We start from the raw sequence: 20415 nt of genomic DNA, 5'->3' as shown, positions 1-20415 counted from the left end.
GTTGAAATTCACGAAAATCCAAAATCGAACAACATTAAACTATCTCGCTTGCGCCCATAAACCAGTATAACTTGCTACCAAGTACTTTTTCTCACTTCTCTATCGAACAAAGATAAAAAACAATATATGTTTCTATTATCATACACAGACTCGTAAATTCGAACGAATCGATGTCAACTTTTCACAAGAACCAGATAACCAGAACAAGCATTAACTACTCAGTTGCGCCGTAACAGTAAACTTGCAACGTGTATTTTTCTCATCAAATCGAACAAAGAGTAAACAGTAATTAATTTGTTCTACTTATCACGAGAGACAAAGTTCGACCGAATCGATGCAACGTTCACAGAACCAAAACCAAACAACATTAACACTCTGTTGCGTCCTAAATGACGTTAAATCTGCAAGCAATACTTTTTCTCATTTCCTAATCTGAGAACGAAAATTAAAGGGCTAATATATCTTTACCTAATTATGCCGGCACGAGTGAAATTTCGAACAGAATCGATGTCAACGTTCACAGAACCAAAACCCGAAATAACAACATAGACAACTAAGTTGGGCGCCCTACACCAGTAGAACTTTGCAAACGATACTTTTCCTCATTCGACTCGAAACAAGATAAAACTAATTATCTTGTTCTTATTCACCCCGAGAGTGAAACTTCGAAACGAATCGATATCACCGTTCACAAGAACCAAAATCGGAACACACATAGACTACTCAGTTGCCGCCTAAACTAGTAATAACTTTGGCAACAAGTACTTTTTCTCATTCAATATCGAAACAAAACGAAAACCTTATTCAATTGTTCTATTAGGGGCCCTGAGTGTGCAAAATTTCATCGAATCGATGTATTCATGTCACAAAACATAAAACGGAACAACATTAACTACACACTTGCGCACCAACTTTAATAACCAATGTAACAGTACATTTCCATAAACTGCATCGAGAGTAAAACAAATTATAGTTGTCTATTATGCCCATCGGAGTAATAATATTGGAACAATCGATGTCAACGCTCACCTAAAACAAAAGCTATAACAACAACATTAGGACTACGCTGTTGCGACCTAAACATAAAATTGCAAAGAGTACTTTTTCTCATTCTATCTGAACAACAGAGTAAACTGCTATTATATTGTCTTTATGCCCCGAAGTGTAAATCGATACTATCGATTGAACGTCACAAAACCAAAACCGGAACAACATAAGAAACTCTGTTACGAGCCCTACATACACTTGCAACAAGTACTTTTTCTCATTCTATCGAACAAAGAGTAAAAGCTAATTATATTGTTCTATTATGCCCCGAGAGTGTAAATTTCGAACGAATCGATGTCAACGTTCACAAGAACCAAAACCGAAAGAACATTAGACTACTAAGTTGCGCCCTGACTGTATAACTTTGTAACGAGTACTTTTTCTCATTCAATCGAACGAAGAGTAAAACCGAATTATCTTGTTCAATTATGCCCCGAGAGCGTAAATTTCGAACGAATCGATGTCAACGTTCACAAGAAACCAAAACCGGAATGACATAAGACAACTCATTTGCGCCCTAACAGTATAACTTTGCAACAAGTACTTTTTCTCATTCAATCAAACAAAGTCTAAAACCTAATTATCTTGTTTTATTATGCCCCAGAGTGTAAATTTCGTACGAATCGTTGTCAACGTTCACAAGAACCAAAATCGGAACAACTTTAGACTACTCACTTGCGCCCTAACAGTATAACATTGCAACAAATACTTTTCTCATTCAATCAAACAAAGAGTAAAATCTAATTATATAGTTCTATTATGCCCCGAGAGTGCAAATTTCGATCGAATCGATGTCAACATTCACAAGAACCAAAACCGGAACAACATTAAACTACACAGTTACGCCCTAACTGTATAACTTTGCAACGAGTACTTTTTCTCTTTTAATCAAACAAAGAGTAAAACCTAATTATATTGTTCTATTTTGCCCTGAGAGTTTAATATTAGAACGAATCGATGTCAACGTTCACAAGAACCAAAACCAGAACAACATTAGACTACTATGTTGCGCCCTAACAGTATAAATTTGCAACGAGCACTTTTTCTCATTCTATCGAACAAAGAGTAAATGCTAATTATATTGTTCTATTATGCCCCGAGAGTGTAAATTTCGAACGAATCGATGTCAACGTTCACAAGAACCAAAACCGGAACAACATAAGAAAACTCAATTGCGCCCTAACAGTATAACTTTGCAAAAAGTACTTTTTCTATTATGCCCTGAGAGTTTAATAGTAGAACGAATCGATCTCAACGTTCACAAGAACCAAAACCAAAACAACAGTAGACTACTATGTTGCGCCCTAACAGTATAAATTTGCAACGAGTACTTTTTCTCATTCTATCGAACAAAGAGTAAGTGCTAATTATATTGTTCTATTATGCCCCGAGAGTACAAATTTCGATCGAATCGATGTCAACGTTCACAAGAACCAAAACCGGAACAACATTAGACTAAGTTGCGCCATAACAATATAACTTTGCAACGAGTACTTTTTCTCATTCTATCGAAAAAAGAGAAAAAGCTAATTATATTGTTATATGATGCCCCGAGAGTGTAATTTCGAACGAATCGATATCAATGTTCACAAGAACCAAAACCGGAACAACATTAGACAACTCAGTTGCGCCGTAACGATATAACTTTGCAACGAGTACTTTTTCTCATTCAATCGAACAATGTGTAAAATCTAATTATATTGTTCTATTATACCCCGAGAATGTAGATTTCGAACGAATCGATGTCAACGTTCATTAGAACCAAAACAGGAACAACATTAGACACTCAGTTGCGCCGTAACAATATAACTTTGCGACGAGTACTTTTTCTCATTAAATTAAACAAAGATTAAAAACTAATTATATTGTTCTATTATGCCCCGAGAGTGTAATATTGGAACGAATCGATGTCAACGTTCACAAGAACCAAAACCGGAACAACATTAGACTACTCAGTTGCGCCCTAACAGTATAAATTTGCAAGGAGTTTTTTTTCTCATTCTATCGAACAAAGAGTAAAAACTAATTATATTGTTCTATTATGCCCCGAGAGTGTAAATTTCGAACGAATCAATGTCAAAATTCACAAGAACCAAAACCGAAGCAACATTAGACTACACAGTTGCGCCCTAACGATGTCAACGTTCACAAAGGTGACTCAACGTCTATTAGTCTACACGACTCAATCGGGCGAAAGTCATACAAGGGTGCCTATTCTCACCACTCAGTTTCATGTTGTATGCATCCAACATGAACACCCTCGGGTGAGAATAAACAAAACCTTGAGTCCACCTCTAGCATCCATCTTAGAGGTTTACCAACTTGACCCAATCGATCCGACTTTCGCCACCCTATAGGTTCACGTCACTCACGCACCTATAACCTTAGGGTTCACCGTCCTAGGGTCTCCTAGGTCCATCCTAATCTCTCTCTTTACTTGCTTTTAATTGCTCTGATACTACTTTAATCTGTCACGTCCCGAGACCGATACGGACAGCACCTCCCCTGTACGCCTAAGGCTAACCACGAGATTGTGTACAACAAGTTCCCAGGAAAAAATAACTTGAATACATACACAAACTAATTACAACGAGAGCCCAACCAATGCTAAACAACTGAGAGCAAGATACAAGTTTAGAACATACAAGTAATAATAAAGAGAGAAAGTTCTATCTATTACATTCATTCAATCCACAATTTACATCTCATTTACATTATATTTAAATCTCCAAAATATACACATTAACTTACATTCATTCCAGTATATCTCACATCCTATACATCATCTACTCTCAATGTATATAAAGGTAACTTTAATGCAAATACGAAGGTAAGCTAATGCAACTAGGGCGCTAAGGCCTTATTGCGATCCTCAGCTAGCGCACACAAACTCGGTCCTGTAATGAAATGGGGGTGAGAACTAACTTCCTTAGTTTCCAGTGGGTTCGGCCGCCGACTCTGCCGATCTCCCCACTAGGTCCAAGCAGCCAAAAGTAGATAATCGATAGATAGATAGATAAGAAAAGCGGTAAAAAACAGACCGTGAGCATGATCCAATCCTCTAAGCTCGAGGATACCCTATCCTCTTGGGTTACAATTATCATATAGTTCATAGGTTTCCTATACCCTACAACTCACATATGTCACTTGTTCTTTTGTTTACTATCAACTAGATGCCACTCGTTCTTTACAAGTTTCCAATGCAATAGCCAATACATTACTAAGTTTCCATCCACACTTATCATCTCATTATAGGGTTCCGTATCACATATATAAACCTCAAGCATGCTAGATGTAAGTAGTAAGCCAAATACATTATTCTACCAAAGAACAGGCAAGGTATAGGACCAAACCATCGTTTATCACCCTATAATGCAAGATGTCAATATGCAATTTGATCAATATAAAACTTAGACATAAAAGGGAGTCCAGTTGCTTCGGGATGGTCACCACCCACCTTTTATAGCGTTCCGATTGCTCGTCGTCACTCGCAATCAGCCTCCTGCGGCGCACACCGCACGACTCGACCCAACTCACGCGCGATTGCCAAATGACCTCCGATCCGTGATCTGGAAATTAAAGGTCTTCGGTTCTTCGTCACGATGCTCGAAATCCGATCCCACGATTTATGGAAGCCACCTCGGCTCCCGGGGTCAACTCTGAGCTACGAACACTTGTTTCAGCCGGAACGTCGCACCCGCTCAACGAATAGACGAACCGTCGCTTCCCGCGCATTCAGTGACCTATCAATTAGGTTTACAGTGGGTTAAAAGAGATCAAGCCTAACTATTTACAAAAACCCTATTTTTGAAGCCCTAGATGCCATTGATGCTAAATACCCCAAATCAATCCAAGATTTAGGTAATAATTATCTTACTAGCATCCTAGGATTCCAAAAAACACCACTTGTAGAGATCAAAACCCACGATCTTTCAAGAAATCCATCCAAGCCCTAGGTTTGCTACTAGGTAAAAATCCATCATTAGAGCTTTGGATTCAAGCATCAAACCTCTAATTTGCATGCTAGAATACCTCTAAATCCATCTTTAAAGCCTAAACCCAAGCTACAAAGAGATGCCATTAAAGGGTTTTGAAGCTTACCTCAAAGTTGCTCTAANGACCGGTCTCATCAGAGACCTCCGCAACCCAGCCTGATGGAACCGGTCCCTCCCTGCCAGGGACCGGTCCCCGAGAGCAATTCTGCTCCAGTGCAAGTTTTGCACTTGGTGCTCTCGCGGGCCCTTCTTCAATGCACTTTATGCATTATAATCGCCTTCGGGCTTTCCGAAGCTTACGCACTCGACAACTAGTCGATTCTGGTCGAAGTCTAATCCTCGAGTTTCGAGAATTCACTTCCTTACACCTTAACCCCCAACCAAACAGTGGCCTAGGGTTAAGAGGGTGATTGGTTGAATAATATGATCTAACAGATAAAATTGGTCAAATTGGTGATCTAACGGCGGAAAACTTGGCAGCACCAAGTGCTTAGTGCTATTGATAGCTTATATAATTGAGCTAGAATACTTCTAAATGTATTAAGGGGTTGATACTTTTAGATTTCTAGCTCTTAGATGGAGGTGTTGTAGGACTTGGATGGTAGTAGCCCATTTGTGTTGAGTGGTGGTAGGTGGAATAATATTTGATCCAAAGGCTACTAGTAGTCAAGGGGTAGATCTAAGGGCTAGAAACCTAAAAGCATCAAGAGGTTGGTGCATTTAGATGTATTGTAACTCAACTTTATATATATATATATATATATATATATATATATAGCAATGAACATGTCATGTCTGTGTCCTAATTTTTTGAAAGTTGTCGAGTCACCGTATCCGAGTCGAGTCGTGTCCTGTCCTGTGTCCCACGTGTTAATGTTCATGACGCGTTGGTGTTCGACGATCATACCCCACCGGAGATGAAGCTTTTCATCCTCCTGAGTGAAGCTCTCCCACAAAATAGCAGAGAATAGGAGAAGAGTGAAAGATGGTCTCGCAAATATAAGAGATAGGTGCCGGAGGCATCGGAGATGGATAAAGAAACATGGAGTAACAGAAAAGGTAAAGAAGAGGTCTCCACAATGGAAACTTGGGTGAGTTTTAATTAGGGATGTCAATGGGCACGGATACCCGAAATTTTATTCAAATCCAAATCTGAATGGAGAGGATTTATTCGATGCTAAACGGATTTGGTTTTGGATATGAATATCAAAAACAAAAACCTGATGGATATGAATTCGGATATGAATTTTGACTTTACTCTACCCTAATTCGAACCCGACCTGAACCCGAATTTATTTTACATTATATATAATATGTATATAAAATTTAACGTTATATTTGAATTTGTATTTTAAAAATTTAGATTTAATGTAATATATTTTAAAATATTGAACAGAGAAATAATAATTTCGAGTTCAGATTCGGGTTGGGTTCGGGTTCAGATTTTGAACTTTTGGTTGGGTTCGGATTTGGAGTTGAGTTCGGGTTCGGATTTTTGAAAATTCTCTCCGATTCCTAATTTTAATAGAAAAAGAAAATGACAACTGAGATTTTTAATGAGAAAACTTTTCTGAGGAACAAATTTGCAGCGGGAAAATTGCACTTTACTTACCAAGTGTTAAAAAACAAAAAGTGCACAAACAACAGCAAACTTCAGCGAACGTGGCGAAATTTTAAGAATAATAAATCTGATCGCTTAAATTTTTTTAAAAATTATTTATTATTCGAATATTTATACAGAAATGTGTATAAAATTAACCCTCAAAATAACAAAACCTATTTAAAAAATTTTGTGCATACAAGTACGCAAATAAAATTTTTGTTTAATGTTATTTCATTTCAAAAAAGTTCTAATAAATTTATATTTGTCTATGCGGGGTTGTAGAGTCCTCTCTTTGCCACACGAATGTTATGTTGGTATTTTTAAATTAAATACGGTGATAAAATCACCATATTCATATTCATATTGTATTTTCTCGTTTTCAACTTAGAGAGATAAAAAATATAAAAAGAAACATGGTGATCTAATCACTGAGTTCAACTTACAAACGCCATCTAAGCACTTACGTGGTAAAAAAAGAATTATTTATGCAAATATAAACTTATTAGGATTATTTGTGAAAAAAAAAAATTTGATAGGGCTAAACGCAAAAAAAAAAAAAAAAAAAACTTCAAATATCCTCCCTGTGGTTTAGCGCTTTTTCACTTTAGTATCCTTTAGTTTAAAGTGTATCACTTTAATACTCTATAGTTTCGTTTTTCTCTTTCCGTTATCCTCTCTGTTAACTCTCCATTAAAATATATAGAAAAAAAAACTTCAGATCGATACCTTTTGTGGTTTATTGAATGTTCATTTTAGTATCACGTGGTTTACGAAATTTTACTTTAGTGCCCTATAGTTTTAACTTTCTCATTGATTTAACGAAAAAATTAATGAAGAAGATAACAAAAAGAAAAAAAAAAATCGTAAGATACTAAAATGATACAGTTTAAACCACAAAAAACTATAGTGAGAAAGCGCTGAACCACATGGGTACTATTTAAAGTTTTTTTCCAAAAAAATGCCCTTTGTTATATTATTCTAGATCATTTGTCCTTTTGCATGACTCAGTAGAGCTAGTTTTGTACAATTTTAATTTTGTACAATTTTTATATGAAACCCAAAACTTTCTTTGTGTGGGTAAAGTTATTAATTGCCACAACTTGGTCCACAAATTAAGCATTTCCTGCACATGGTGTGTGTGTGTATATATATATATATATATATATATATATATATATATGTTACCNATATAGCCCCATTTTTATTATTATAATTAGTATCTTAAAATCAAATTTAATCTAGCAAAATATAATTTTATAAAATTTAAATAGTATATGTATAAAATTCACGCATTTTGAAAATTTATTAGTCAGAAATGGTAAAAAATATCCTTCGTGCGTGTTTAGTCAAGTGTTGACCAGGCTTTTATGGCAAAATATTAAGAATTTTTAAATTTAAGAATAAAATTATTGATCCTTATCTAAATAATGAATAAAATTTTTATTAAAAATTTAATTAATTTTGATTATTTTACACTGTTAAACCAGCGAGTACGTCATACCGGCCGTTAAAAGTTATTAATTTTGAGATTATTTTTTAAATGATGTTGAAAAATTATAAAATTTATTTTCTTTCTTACAGAAGAGGTAAGAGTAATTTGATCATTTTGCTCTCTTCATTAATATCGTACCGCCTGAAAATATTTTTAAAATTGTTAGGAGGACAAAATGTAGGTTCCTGAGAGTCGGAAAAGAAGAGTAAAAAAACGGATATTTATAAGAGAAATTTCTGTAATTTAGCTATAATAAATATAAATAAACATATGATATTTAAATACAATATAATATATATTTTAATACCTTAATTAGATTTTAATATAAAAATTTTTATCATAAAATGGAACATCGCATAAACCCGGTGCAGCTAATAATTTTGTCCACTTTTTCCGAAGCCGGAGCGTGACAAACTCGAATTTATGTCTTCCCTTCCGTAAAAGGCATGGGGAGGGAAAGAAACCAAAAAAAAGCAGTTGGGGCGGATAAATGCCGGACGCCACACCCGAGTATTCAATCCGATTTATTTATTTATTTTTTTTTTTTGAGAAATAGGTAGCAAGCTATCTGCTTCATTCATTAAGCAAAATGAGCTAAGCGTACATGGTGGAAGCAGCTAGGGCCTCCAAGTAAGCCAGCAAAAAAAAAAAAAAAAAAGGTTTTAAATTTTAATCGATGCGAAAATCTGATTTAACTTTTAATCGCAAGGTTTTTCAGTTCCGACGTTTTTTCACACTCCTTTTGGTTCGGGTACAAGTAAGAACTGTCAATTCAGAGAGATAAGTATAAGTTCGAAGAATAAGCATAAGTTCAGGCATAAACAACAATTAGATTAGTTTTGCGTTTGAATAAAAATTTGATTATTTTTGGAAATAAGAAAAATAGCGTTTGGATAAATTAGATAGAATAAGAAAAATAGTGGGTAACGTAGTTATAAAAAGAAAAAGATATTTTCCCTCTCATTATATTTGGAATTAAAATTTAAATATAAAATTTTAACTTTTATGTTTCAAAATCTAAATTAAAATTTAAAATTAAACTCTCAAATTTTAAATTTTAAATTTTAAATTTAATATCAAATTTAAAATTGAAAGTTATTATTAGTTGCTGTTTGAGATATAGTTAATTCGGATTCGGCATAAATTCGGTTTGGTTATAATTCGAATAAAATTTATATATTTTTTTTATTTTTTTTTTTTGAAAAATACAGTTTAAAAAAATAAATTCGTTAATTATTCGGATACGTGATTTATGCGGATATTATATATTCACTAATTAACCGTTTGGGATAAAAAAAATTCGACTATTAAACTAAGCTTTTTTCTCTAGATTTATGCTACTATCATATATAGTTATAAATCTTAAAAAATATAAAAAAATGAGTTATAAAATATAGTAGATTAAGTAAAAAAAGCAATAGCAAATCTTATTGTCGTCTTCATCTTCATCTTTTTCATGATCGACATATTTTGAAAGTTCATAAAGTTTTTAAATAATTCGTGAATAATTCGGCAATAATTTAGAAAGAAATTTTATCCAAAAATTTTGCGCGTTTTTTTTTGCTGAATAGTTCGGTATATGCGAATTATTCACGAATAGTAAATTTAACCCAAAAATTCATGTATTATTCTGATTTTTTAAGAATAAATTATATACGGACCGTTTTATTCGAATTTTCAATAATTCGTGAAAAATTCACGAATAATTCATGAATTAACTATGTAACAGCAAAATAAATAAATAAATAAATTTTACAAACTAGACTACTATAGTATTAATAGTATCAAGCACCTGATGCTATTAAATTTTCGGTCCTTGAATGAAGGGATGTACGATTAATTAGGATGATAGTGATCCCTTAGAATTGAGTGGGTAGTTGGTTGAAACTATGATTTAACGGATGAAAATGGTCAAAGAGATAGATCTAATGGCGGAAAACTTGATAGCAACAAACGCTTGGTGCTGTTGACATCATAGTAGCCAGACTCATATAGAAGTTTGGTATTATACTATTAAAAGCACTAAGTTATAGGTACTTGTAGGTTTTTAGTCTTTAAATGAAAAAATATATGGTTAGGATGGTAGTGATTCCGTAGGGATGAGTAGGTGGTTGGTTGAATAGTATGAGTTAACGGATGTAATTGGTCAAAGGGGTAGATCTAATTGCGGAAAGCTCGATCGCACCAAATGTTTGGTAGTATCGATAATATAGTAGCCGGACTCTAAATTTTACAACCCATCGTCTAAAATAATTATTATTGTATTTTTGTTTTGTCAATTTCTTTTTTATAAGAGTGCTACTACAAGTACCTAGAAGTAGGGGTGGCAATCCATCTCATTGTTCGCAAGCCAGCTCGTGTTCGGCTCAAAATGAGCTCAAGATCAAATCGCTCATTTAGTAAATGAGCCGAACACGAGCTGAATTTTTTAGCTAGTTTAATAAATGAGCCGTACATGAGCTGGGGTCAGCTCGCTCTTGTTTGGTTTGATAACAGCTCGAAATACATATATTTTATATTTATATAATTTATTTAATTTATATTTATATATATTTAGCAAAAAAAAAATGTTGAGCTCAATTATAAAAAGACTCATTTATATATAAAGTTTCAACCATTAAATCAAAGTCTAATTGGTAAGATTTTATAAATTTATTTTTTATATATATTCAATCTAATCTATTTAACTTATTGTTCGTTGGCCAGCTCGTGAACTAGTTTGTATTCAGCTCATTTATTAACGAGCCAAACACGAGTTGAATTTTTCAGCTTGATGCTTTAACGAGCCAGCACGAGCTGATTCCAGCTCGCTCGTGTTCGGCTCGTTGACACCCCAACCTAGAAGGTACCATATAATACTATTGATAATTTTTCAATATTATTATTATATTCTAACTATTAATTATTAAATTCTAAACATTATTTTTAAGGAAAAATTATTTATATATCTCCAAAAAGCTTCCAACTTTCTTATTTATTTCTTTTAGAAGGCTAATATTAAAAATATCTTTTCAATGTTCCAAGTTAAATTATGTTAGCAAATTGTTGGAACAGTCGTTATTTTTGTGAAATTACTATTTTGCCTTTTTAGCTATACCATTCTACTATCACCAGCTTTTCTTAACTGCACTTAAGTTAGGGACAAAAAAAAATATTTTGACTTTTTATCTTTTTAATATATATGTTATTATCGTCACCAACTTTTCTTATTTGCTCTTAAGTTAGGACAAAAGTGATATTTTGATTTAACGAAAAGTTCTTTTAAAACAATACAATTTATGTCTACAATAGTGCAACATTTTTTTTTTAAAATAGTATAATTTTATCTTAATAGTATAAATTCATCTTCTTTTTTTTTTCTTCTCTAGTTCTTCTCTCTTATTCTCTAGTTTTTGAATTTTAATTTTTTTTTTGTTTTAAGCAAACAAAAGTGTTTGACTAGAAATGCTCCTGTACACCCTTCCGCCCTCCTCGCATCCAATCCTGCTAAGGCCGTACTCGCCGCTGCCCTATGGGACGCCGCGCTCGCTGTCGCCCCACCTCTTCCCTGGCATCTTCATGCTCTTCTCCGTCTTCACCTCGCTCGTCGCCGGCTCCAGGTGGGTGCGGTGAGTTGCGTGCCCTCTCCCTCGCCAGCGAGCTTCTTAGCGCTGAGAAGCGCTCCCTTTTTGTCGGCGGCGGCAGCAGTGAGGATGACGAGTTCCTAGAAGTGGGTTTGATAAGTGAAAAATCTGCTGCAGTGGAGGAGGAGGTAGAGATAGGTCGCGAAGGGTTGCAGAGACGGCGAAGGAGGTTCGAAGAGAAAAAAAAAAAAGAGGATCGCGGCGCAGCCTCAATAGAGTTGGAGGCGAGGAGGGCGGGGGGTGAGCGGACGTGGGCGAGGGCGCGCCTTCTTAGATCTTTTCTCTTTTTTTTTTTTCACAATAAACCATTTGAATTTTTACAAATCTTAGGATGGGAATGAAAGATCTACGACCCTTTTTGGGGACTGCAAGTAAAATATTTCTTTTTCTAAGGATTAATTAGTTTACCTTTGTTTTCTATTTTAGTCCTTGCTCTTTTTTTTGTACTATTAGGGTTTTTAAATTTTATATTTTATTTCAATGAGGTTTGAACTATCCAAATTCACGTTAACTTTTATAAAACATGCCGCACCAGCTCCACTAAAACTCTGTCTGCTCATATAGATCATGGTCTCATGATTCGAAGTGATTTCAGCACCAATTTTTTTTTAGTTTTTGGAAAAGTTTAGTAACATTCTCTGCTCGACAATAAGAATGATGGGCGCTCAAAAGAGACAGTAAGCATCGCATAGAAAGATATTGAGAGTGATAATACTGGGCTTAACACGATAGGCACGCAAATGGAAGAAGAGTTTAGGACTACTAATCCTAAAGTTTATGGATTTTGTTGCAAAAAAATAAAGGTAAAAGCTTATAGAATTTATCAGAACTATGGAACATTTTGAATGGGTTATCCGATCTTTCAAACTTTTGATTTTACTATCCAATTTTACAATTTATTTGATCTGAGCCAATCAATGCTATTTTAACTTCAAAATTTAAACTAATTATTTAATTTAATAAATTTATAGTTGCAAGAATTTTATGAAGTAATCTTTAACTAAATATGTAAAAAGTTAAAAATGCCGGATTCAAACTTTGAAGTCAGTGTCGTCGACTGACTTAAATAATACAAATTAAAAATATTGAATAAGAAAATCAAAATTTTAAAAGATTAGGTAGTAAACTCAAAATAGCCCATAGTTTAGGGGTAAATTTATAGTTGTGAGTGAAAAACATTTTTGTAGGTATGTATGAGAAACATTGCTCTAGTTCAGATAAGTTCTATACGATTTTGCCCAAAAATAAAAAGTCAGAAACGTAAATCAAAATAGTGTAAAGGTTGAGGACCATAATTAACCTTTTGCGAAAAAAATAGGGTAAACTTCAAGTACCATCCCCGTGGTTTCGCACTTTCTCACTTTAGTATTCTGTGGTTTAAAGTGTATCAATTTAATACCCTATAATTTTATTTTTCTCTTTTCTTCAGCCCCTCCGTTAACTTTTCGTTAAATTATACACAAAAAGTTCAGATACCCCACCTATAATTTATCGAATATTCACTTAGTATAATTTAGTTTTAACTTTGTCACTAATTTAATGAAAAAATTAGTGAAGGGGACAACAAAAGGAGAAAAATAAAATCACAGGGTACGAAAGTGATGCATTTTCAACTATAGAGTATTAAAGTGAGAAAATTGAAAACTACAGGGTGATATTTAAAGTTTCCCGAAAAAATATTCAAACTAAAAAAAGAAAAAACAAATGCCCGGGCATAGAGAGAAAGAGAGAGAGAGAGAGAGAGAGAGAGAGGTTGAGCTGGAATAAAAGGACTAAAAATTAGTGTGAGCTCAAAAATTAGAGAGAGAGAGAGAGAGAGAAAGAGAGAGAGAGGGAGGAGAGTGGAGATGGGGAGGTTGAACAACTCCTGCTTGAAGCTCCTCGTCTGCACCCGCGGCGGAGGCGCCGGCGCCGCCGATTCCGCCGGCGCCGCCGACGATGTCGACGTCGACGAGGTGCTCTTCTTCTTCTTCTTCTTCTTCTTCTTCTTCTTCTTCTTCTCTCTCCTCCTTTTTTTTTAATCAATTATAGTTCACTATGTGGAATCCAAAAGAATTATGGAGAGAGAGGGAGCTTTTTCGTTTTTTTTTGTGTTTTTTTTTGTTTTTGGGAGTGTTTGAACTCTCACAGATCCATGAAGCTAGGTCTTAACAATGTGGATGCAGAAGATCCTTCTTCTTTTCTTAATGTCGATTTTTGTTTCTTTTTTTTTTTTTTGATTGCGACGATTGGTTGTAATGTGCTATATTGTTACGAAGCACAAGTACAATTTGTGAATTTGGCGCTCGTTTGCTTTTTTTTTTTTTTTTTTTTTTTTTTTTNTGTGTGTGTGTGTGTGTGTGTTCATTTTAGCATAGAGTGTGTTGGAGAGAAGTCATAGTTTTAGCATTTTGTGGATCTCTGCTCCAACAAGTTTTTTTCCCCTCTGTTTTTGTAATTTTTTTATGTTAATTATTATTATTTTAAAAAAATTTCGAGTGTTAGGAATGGTAGTATAGGCTCAGATCTGGGTATGCCATTGTAGGAATTGTGTAAAACATGCTGGATTAGGCGGAGAAGATCAATTAGATTTTGCTGGATCGGCGTGTTATTGTAATCAGATGCAAAGTTTGTGATTAAGGGACGCAGGAAAGGGATTTGAGCATCGTGATTTACCGCAAGATCTGCTAAAAAAATATATATATATTAGAGAATTGGTTGATCCAAGCTTTTAGCTGGAGTTTTTTGAGCATGTGTATGCCAAATTTTGCGGTTGAGCATGCTAATTGCGATTCTTTTGCCTTCTCCTAACATTCAACAGGTGTATATATGTCTGCGGAATTTTCTTAATCATATGGCTCTGTGATCAAATTGCAGTTCTCTGCTCATCTTAGCATTTCAAATTTGTATCCATTTTCTTTTTTCAGGGTAAAGTGATATCGGACAAACGAAGGTGGAGCTTCCGGAAGAGATCGACCAGGCACCGAGTGTTAAGCAACAGCGTGATCTCAGATACCACCTCTTTCACCAGTGACAAGGAAAACACAGATGTCGCGACCAACCCCTCTTATTTGCTTGAACGTTCTTCGGCTCCAGAAAAGATTACTGAAGAGGAGAAGCCAAATGATGATACAGTACTATCCAATGCGGAAGTAAATACTGAAGAAACCAATTTGCTTAGTACTGATGGGAGTAGCCACCCCGTTGATCAACGCAATCTCGAGCCTGCTGCAATTTTCGTTCAGGCTGCTGTCAGGGGATACTTGGTATTTTTCAGAACTCCGTGTTCGTTCGCTTTGTTGGTTATATTCCCGTCGCTTTGTGTTTAACTTTCGTTTGTTCAAAATCTGATGATTAGGCTAGGAAGGAACTGAGAAAACTTAAAAGTCTTGTGAAGATGCAAGCTGCTGTGCGTGGATACTTAGTCAGGAGGGAGGCCGCTGAAACATTACGTTGTGCTTTTGCAATTATTAAAATGCAAGCACTTGTTCGGGCTCGTCAGGCACGCCAATTAGTTGAAAAATCAGGTTCACAGGTATTTCAGCTGTGATTTCTCTTATTAAATAAATATAGAAGAATTGTTTAGCCTTTTTTCTATGAAGTACTCGATCAATATTTTCTGAAGAAAAAAAAGAGTCATACAAATATGATACTATAGCGGCTTCTTTTTCCCTTTAAGCGTATCTGACATTTCATATTGCATCAAAATAGTTGCATGACTTGCATCAAATATTTCCTTCATTTGGAAAGAAAAACTGATAATAAAGTAATAACATTATTCTGAAAAACTGATAATACAGTAATAACATTATTCTGCTTAGAAGCAACAGTGACTTGCGGACGAACTGACAATGACAGAAATAGAAAAAAGAATGCAGCTCAAGATATTTTTTTTTCCTCAAAAAGGTTCTATGCGATTGAAAGATGCGGGTGCATATGGGCGTACTTCTCTTTTCTTATTATTGTTGATTAATTTGCAAAGTCATCGTTCCTAAATTAGCAAAGATGCGAAGAAAAAAGTTACTACCATACTACTGTTTCTTTGCTGAACCTATTGATTTTGAGTTTGCAAACAATCCGCCATCTACCGGCAGCTTCAATAGTTCAATCATATAGGCCTTGCTGAAAAGCCAAATACAAAAACATATGCACTGCCAAAGAAGGCCTTAAACAACAACAGATTCATATAAAAAATCCGCCATCTTGTTTCCTTCTCCAGTCTGCACCTGGCTTCAAATGAAGCAATGCTATGATCCATCCTGTCCTTAATAAACAGAATCATATATTTGTTGCAACTGTTTTGATGGTTCTTTGTGTCATCTGGTTGAGGTGAATTTCCTCATCAATCAACTATTGCCAGAACGAACTTTACCTTCTTGTTGATCTGCATTTTGACTTCTTGTAACCTTGTTTTGATTGATGCGTATGTTGATTGAATATTCGTGCTTTTGTTTTTTTTAATCTTGTGCTCAGGTGAGTGGAAATTGTTATGTGGAACCAAAGAAAACATATTCTTCGGCTGAGAAATTACTTTTGAATGCATTCGCTTGTCAGGTATAATAAATTGATGCTTCGCTACGCGACAATTATTGTTTCTTTTCCCTTTATTCTACTTTCCTGTAAACTTACATGTTTGCCATTCACAGATCATGAAAACTATGCCGAGGACAAAACCCATTCACACAAAGTGCGATCCTTCAAAATCTAATTCAGCATGGAAATGGTTGGAGAGGTGGATGTCTGTTTCATCATCAAATATTAACGAATGGGAAAAAGAAATTCTTACTGAAGGTTATCAGGGACAAGGAGAAAGCACTGAACCGGCCGATGACAAAGTGCTACATGGGCTCGAATTTGGTAATGTCACTTTGTCGTCTAAGTCAAATTTAACTCCTAGTGAGTTAATTTTTCCATCTGAAAGTGAAGTTATGTCAACGAACATAAGCTCTGGTGCTTTTGAGTTTCATGCTCCTATCAGTACTCCAGATAATTGCTCTAGTTGTTTTGAGAAGGATGAGAAGGAAACAAAGTTGCTCGAGAACGAGGTTGCTGCTGTTGGTATCATGGAGGAGGGTCATTCCAATATTGAAAGTGCTTCGGAAAATACAATCACCTCCTTACCAGGTCAAAAGTATTTTGGGACAGATGATAAGTCAGAAAGTTATGGCGATAGTCTGAAGCAAGCCGATAAAGTGGCTTCTTATGAACCGCTTGAGAATGCAGGAAAGAAATTCCTCAATAGAAAATCTTCTAATCCGGCATTTGCTGCTGCGCAGCTAAAATTTGAAGAGCTGAGCGGAAGTAATGCTGTCAAGAAGTCGCTCGGTTCTACTTATCAGGATAATGCGAGTAAAGCAAAAGTAAGTAGCTTTAACTCACACGTGGATTGTTCAACAGGAGCAAACAGTGATGTAAGCTTATCAGAGAACTTGGTGCCGCATCACCCGAGAGTTCAAAGCGCTGCTTCAGAATGTGGCACAGAAATTTCCATCTCCTCGACGCTCGACTCACCTGACAGGTCCGAGACTGAAGGTGGGGAGATTGTCCTTGAAATTGGAGCTTTGGAGAAACATAACTACGACAACAATGGTGGTGCTGATAATAATATTAGTTATGTAAACATGCATGATGGAACAAAGAACTCTGATTTTGAAGTCCATCAGCTGCAAAAGTCCGAGGAAGATGATGAGAATTTAGCTAGTGCAGCTACTGCTGTTGACTCGATGCATGGTGAGCAACAATCTGCTGTCGAAACCACTCTAGATTTACAGGATAAATTGGAAAAATCACCACAAGGAACTCCGAGAAGCTCCACTACTGTCACAGAGTTGCACGATACCCCGTCAAGTCAAACTTCCATAAATGCCAAAAAGGGCAAAAGGGATAATGATATACCAAGTAAGAAGCAGCGATCTCGTGCGGTAAGCAAGAAACTGATATCTAGCGTGAACAATGACTTAGGTGGAAGAAGCAGCACAGAAAGCTTGGTAAAAGACTCGAAGAATACAAAGAGACGCAACTTGGTGGTGACAACAAAACCTGACCATGCCGATCATGAGCCTCGGATCAGTAATAGCAATCCCCTGCCGAGTTATATGCAAGCCACAGAATCTGCAAAAGCTAAGCTCCATTTGAATGTTTCTCCAAAATTAAGCCCGGATGTTCCGGATGACCAAAGGAAGAAAAGAAATTCCTTCCCAGTTGGAGATGGAAAGCAGAGTTCGTCGCCGCGCATGCAGAGATCGACATCTCAAGCGCAGCACAATGTGAAAGTCAACGGCACCCATTCTCCTCATAGTTCTACAGGTAAATCCCAGACCTTTATGCATGGATAGCATGCAGATGCTATTTCATTATCTTTTATATTTCTGTTACAGAAAACTGCGGATTTTGCATTTTCATCAATAGTAGTATAGTACCTTCTTAGTTTTTATCTGATGGGAATTCGGAAGAATATCTAGTAACTGAGTGATGGCTGAGCATTGGTAATATTTGATTTGCTTAGCATGCATAGTCTTGCTAGTTTGCTTCTCCTATGAAGCTTTGTTGATAGCATCCAGATGCTTTTTTTATTTTGGGTTTCTTTTTTTGGATATAAAATATGCTGTTGTGGTTGGACACAAAGCATTTTACATAGTGAAGTATCATTCGTCTAACAAATTCACCCAGTAGCGATGGAGTTTGTGAATCATCTTGTAGGAGTACATCATTAAACATTAGATATAGTAGCCGCATACACGATAGGTAGTTAGAGGCGACTTAGGAAGCAGAAAGAGCTGTTATTTTTTTAACATCAGATCCACCTTGAGATCTGCTGTAATGGGGACGCGCTTCTGGAGTTTGCATGGCAGCCGTTCTTATTTAGCAGTAATAGAAGCAGCACCTCCACCGCCATGGTTTCCAAAAGCATTCTACCTGAGCTTCTTTTCCTTAAATTATCATTTTTTGCTTTTCAAAATGCGTGCTTAACGAGAGTGAGAATTTTGGAAGCCTTTAGAATAATGTTGTGAGAACAGTAGTTTTTTTAAACTTTATCTCACTTCTTGCAATCATAACCAGAAGTTTTGCATTGGGATTAAATTCGGAAAGTTTGAATAAGTTTGAAAATGGCCAGAAGTTTGCAAATTTTGGAGAAAGCTTTGAAGTAGTTTTTAGTAATTAAGGTAACAAAAGTGAAAGAAACAAGGGATAATTCATTTGGTGGCGAGTAATGAATCAAATATGTAAAGAGATCTATGTTGCTGCATGAATTTTAGCTGATATTTCTGTATTAGTGAATGATTAGGAAAAATATTTTGACAACCGAAAATTGGTGAATTATTTGTGACCTCTTTTTTCGAACAGTGGAGAATATTGTCATTTGTCACTTTGTTTAAAATCTTTATCTGTTTCTTCCAGAGAGAAGATGGCAGAGGTGATGAACCCCACCGACCAACGGGTTTGATGGTATCTGAAATTTGTCAATATAGCAGGTGATATTGAGGTCCACGAGACGCGACTAATATCATGATTGTGCTCTTTTCTCAGTTTCTTTTCAGAACATTACTAAGTAAAGGGCGAGGAGTGCGGCTTGTGTTATCATAGAATCCATATTTCTCTTCGTGCCGAGTAGTCACCATATGTTTTCTGTGTGATATATTTGCTGGGTTTGTGAGATACATTTGGAGAGTTTTCAGCTTCTATTTGTAATAATTGGAGATTATCTTTCTCTATGGTTATGGCTTTTGTTATAAGTGAAGCTCATTTCAGTATTGACTATTTGAATTTCTGAATGTGCAGAAAGGTGTTCTTGCTGGCCTAATATTTCCCAACCTCTAAAGATATATGATAGTATCCTTAGTTGCATTTTCTATTTTTGGTGATTGTAACACATTATGATTTTGCGAGTGCCATACTTTGCCTTTTGATTGAAGTAACTTAATAGTGAAAAAATAGAGTTTCGATGTATGTAATGACCTTTTCCGCTAGCAATAATAACTCATTAGGTTTAAATTACTTGTCCAAAATGCTTAATCTCAGTTTTTATTACTAATGTGTGAGATTTTATATATTCTAATCAGAATTATTTTTTCATTTAATACGAGATTATTAGGGCATTACAATGTAAGTATTTTCGTTGTTTGTATTGACATAAAGTGTTTTTCCTTCACTTTTCCTGATCTTGCCTTTGCTCATAAATGCTTTATTTCGTTATTTGGTTTACTATAACTTCACTCTTTATCAAAATTTTCAAATTCTTTGAAATACCGTAATTCACTTCGTTTTATTCAGGCTTATGTCAATTACACAAAAAAAAAAAGAGAGAGAAAAATAATAAAATATTAATGATAGAGAATTCTAGTTTTTACACTGTTTATTTTTCGCTAAACAAACAATTGAATTGAGAGATCTTTAGTTCCGCAGCTGTCGAAACAAATAATGGGAGATAAATAATTTTCACCTGAACTTTAGCTTATTCGAAAATTTATTTCAATCTAAATTTCATCTTCGGTAAAACAAGGTTGAACTTCACATTCCAATGTATGGTATGTTGGAAATAGGGGTGTTTGTGATTTATGAATTTTCATGGATTTGGTATGTGAAAATTTTAAAAGTCTCTAAACTGGATGTTATTTTTTCAGTTTTAAATTGGTTTAGAATAGCGATGTAACCAGTTATAACTTCAAGTATAATTTA

The 20415-nt window shown here is 35.2% G+C and overlaps 1 protein-coding gene across 1 annotated transcript; it reads left to right on the top strand.

Moving 5' to 3' along the window:
• LOC109728845 (protein IQ-DOMAIN 32) lies at positions 13495-19511 on the top strand. Its single transcript, XM_020259378.1, has 6 exons — positions 13495-13715; positions 14667-15005; positions 15098-15274; positions 16213-16293; positions 16386-18045; positions 19138-19511. Exons 1-6 carry the CDS (start codon positions 13608-13610, stop codon positions 19155-19157), a joined length of 2385 nt encoding a protein of 794 aa, XP_020114967.1. The 5' UTR covers positions 13495-13607; the 3' UTR covers positions 19158-19511.

Source organism: Ananas comosus, linkage group 24, assembly GCF_001540865.1.
Source record: "Ananas comosus cultivar F153 linkage group 24, ASM154086v1, whole genome shotgun sequence".
Taxonomy (NCBI): Eukaryota; Viridiplantae; Streptophyta; class Magnoliopsida; order Poales; family Bromeliaceae; genus Ananas; species Ananas comosus.
The sequence above is the reverse complement of the archived record's forward strand: the minus strand, read 5'-3'. Positions and strand labels throughout refer to the sequence as shown.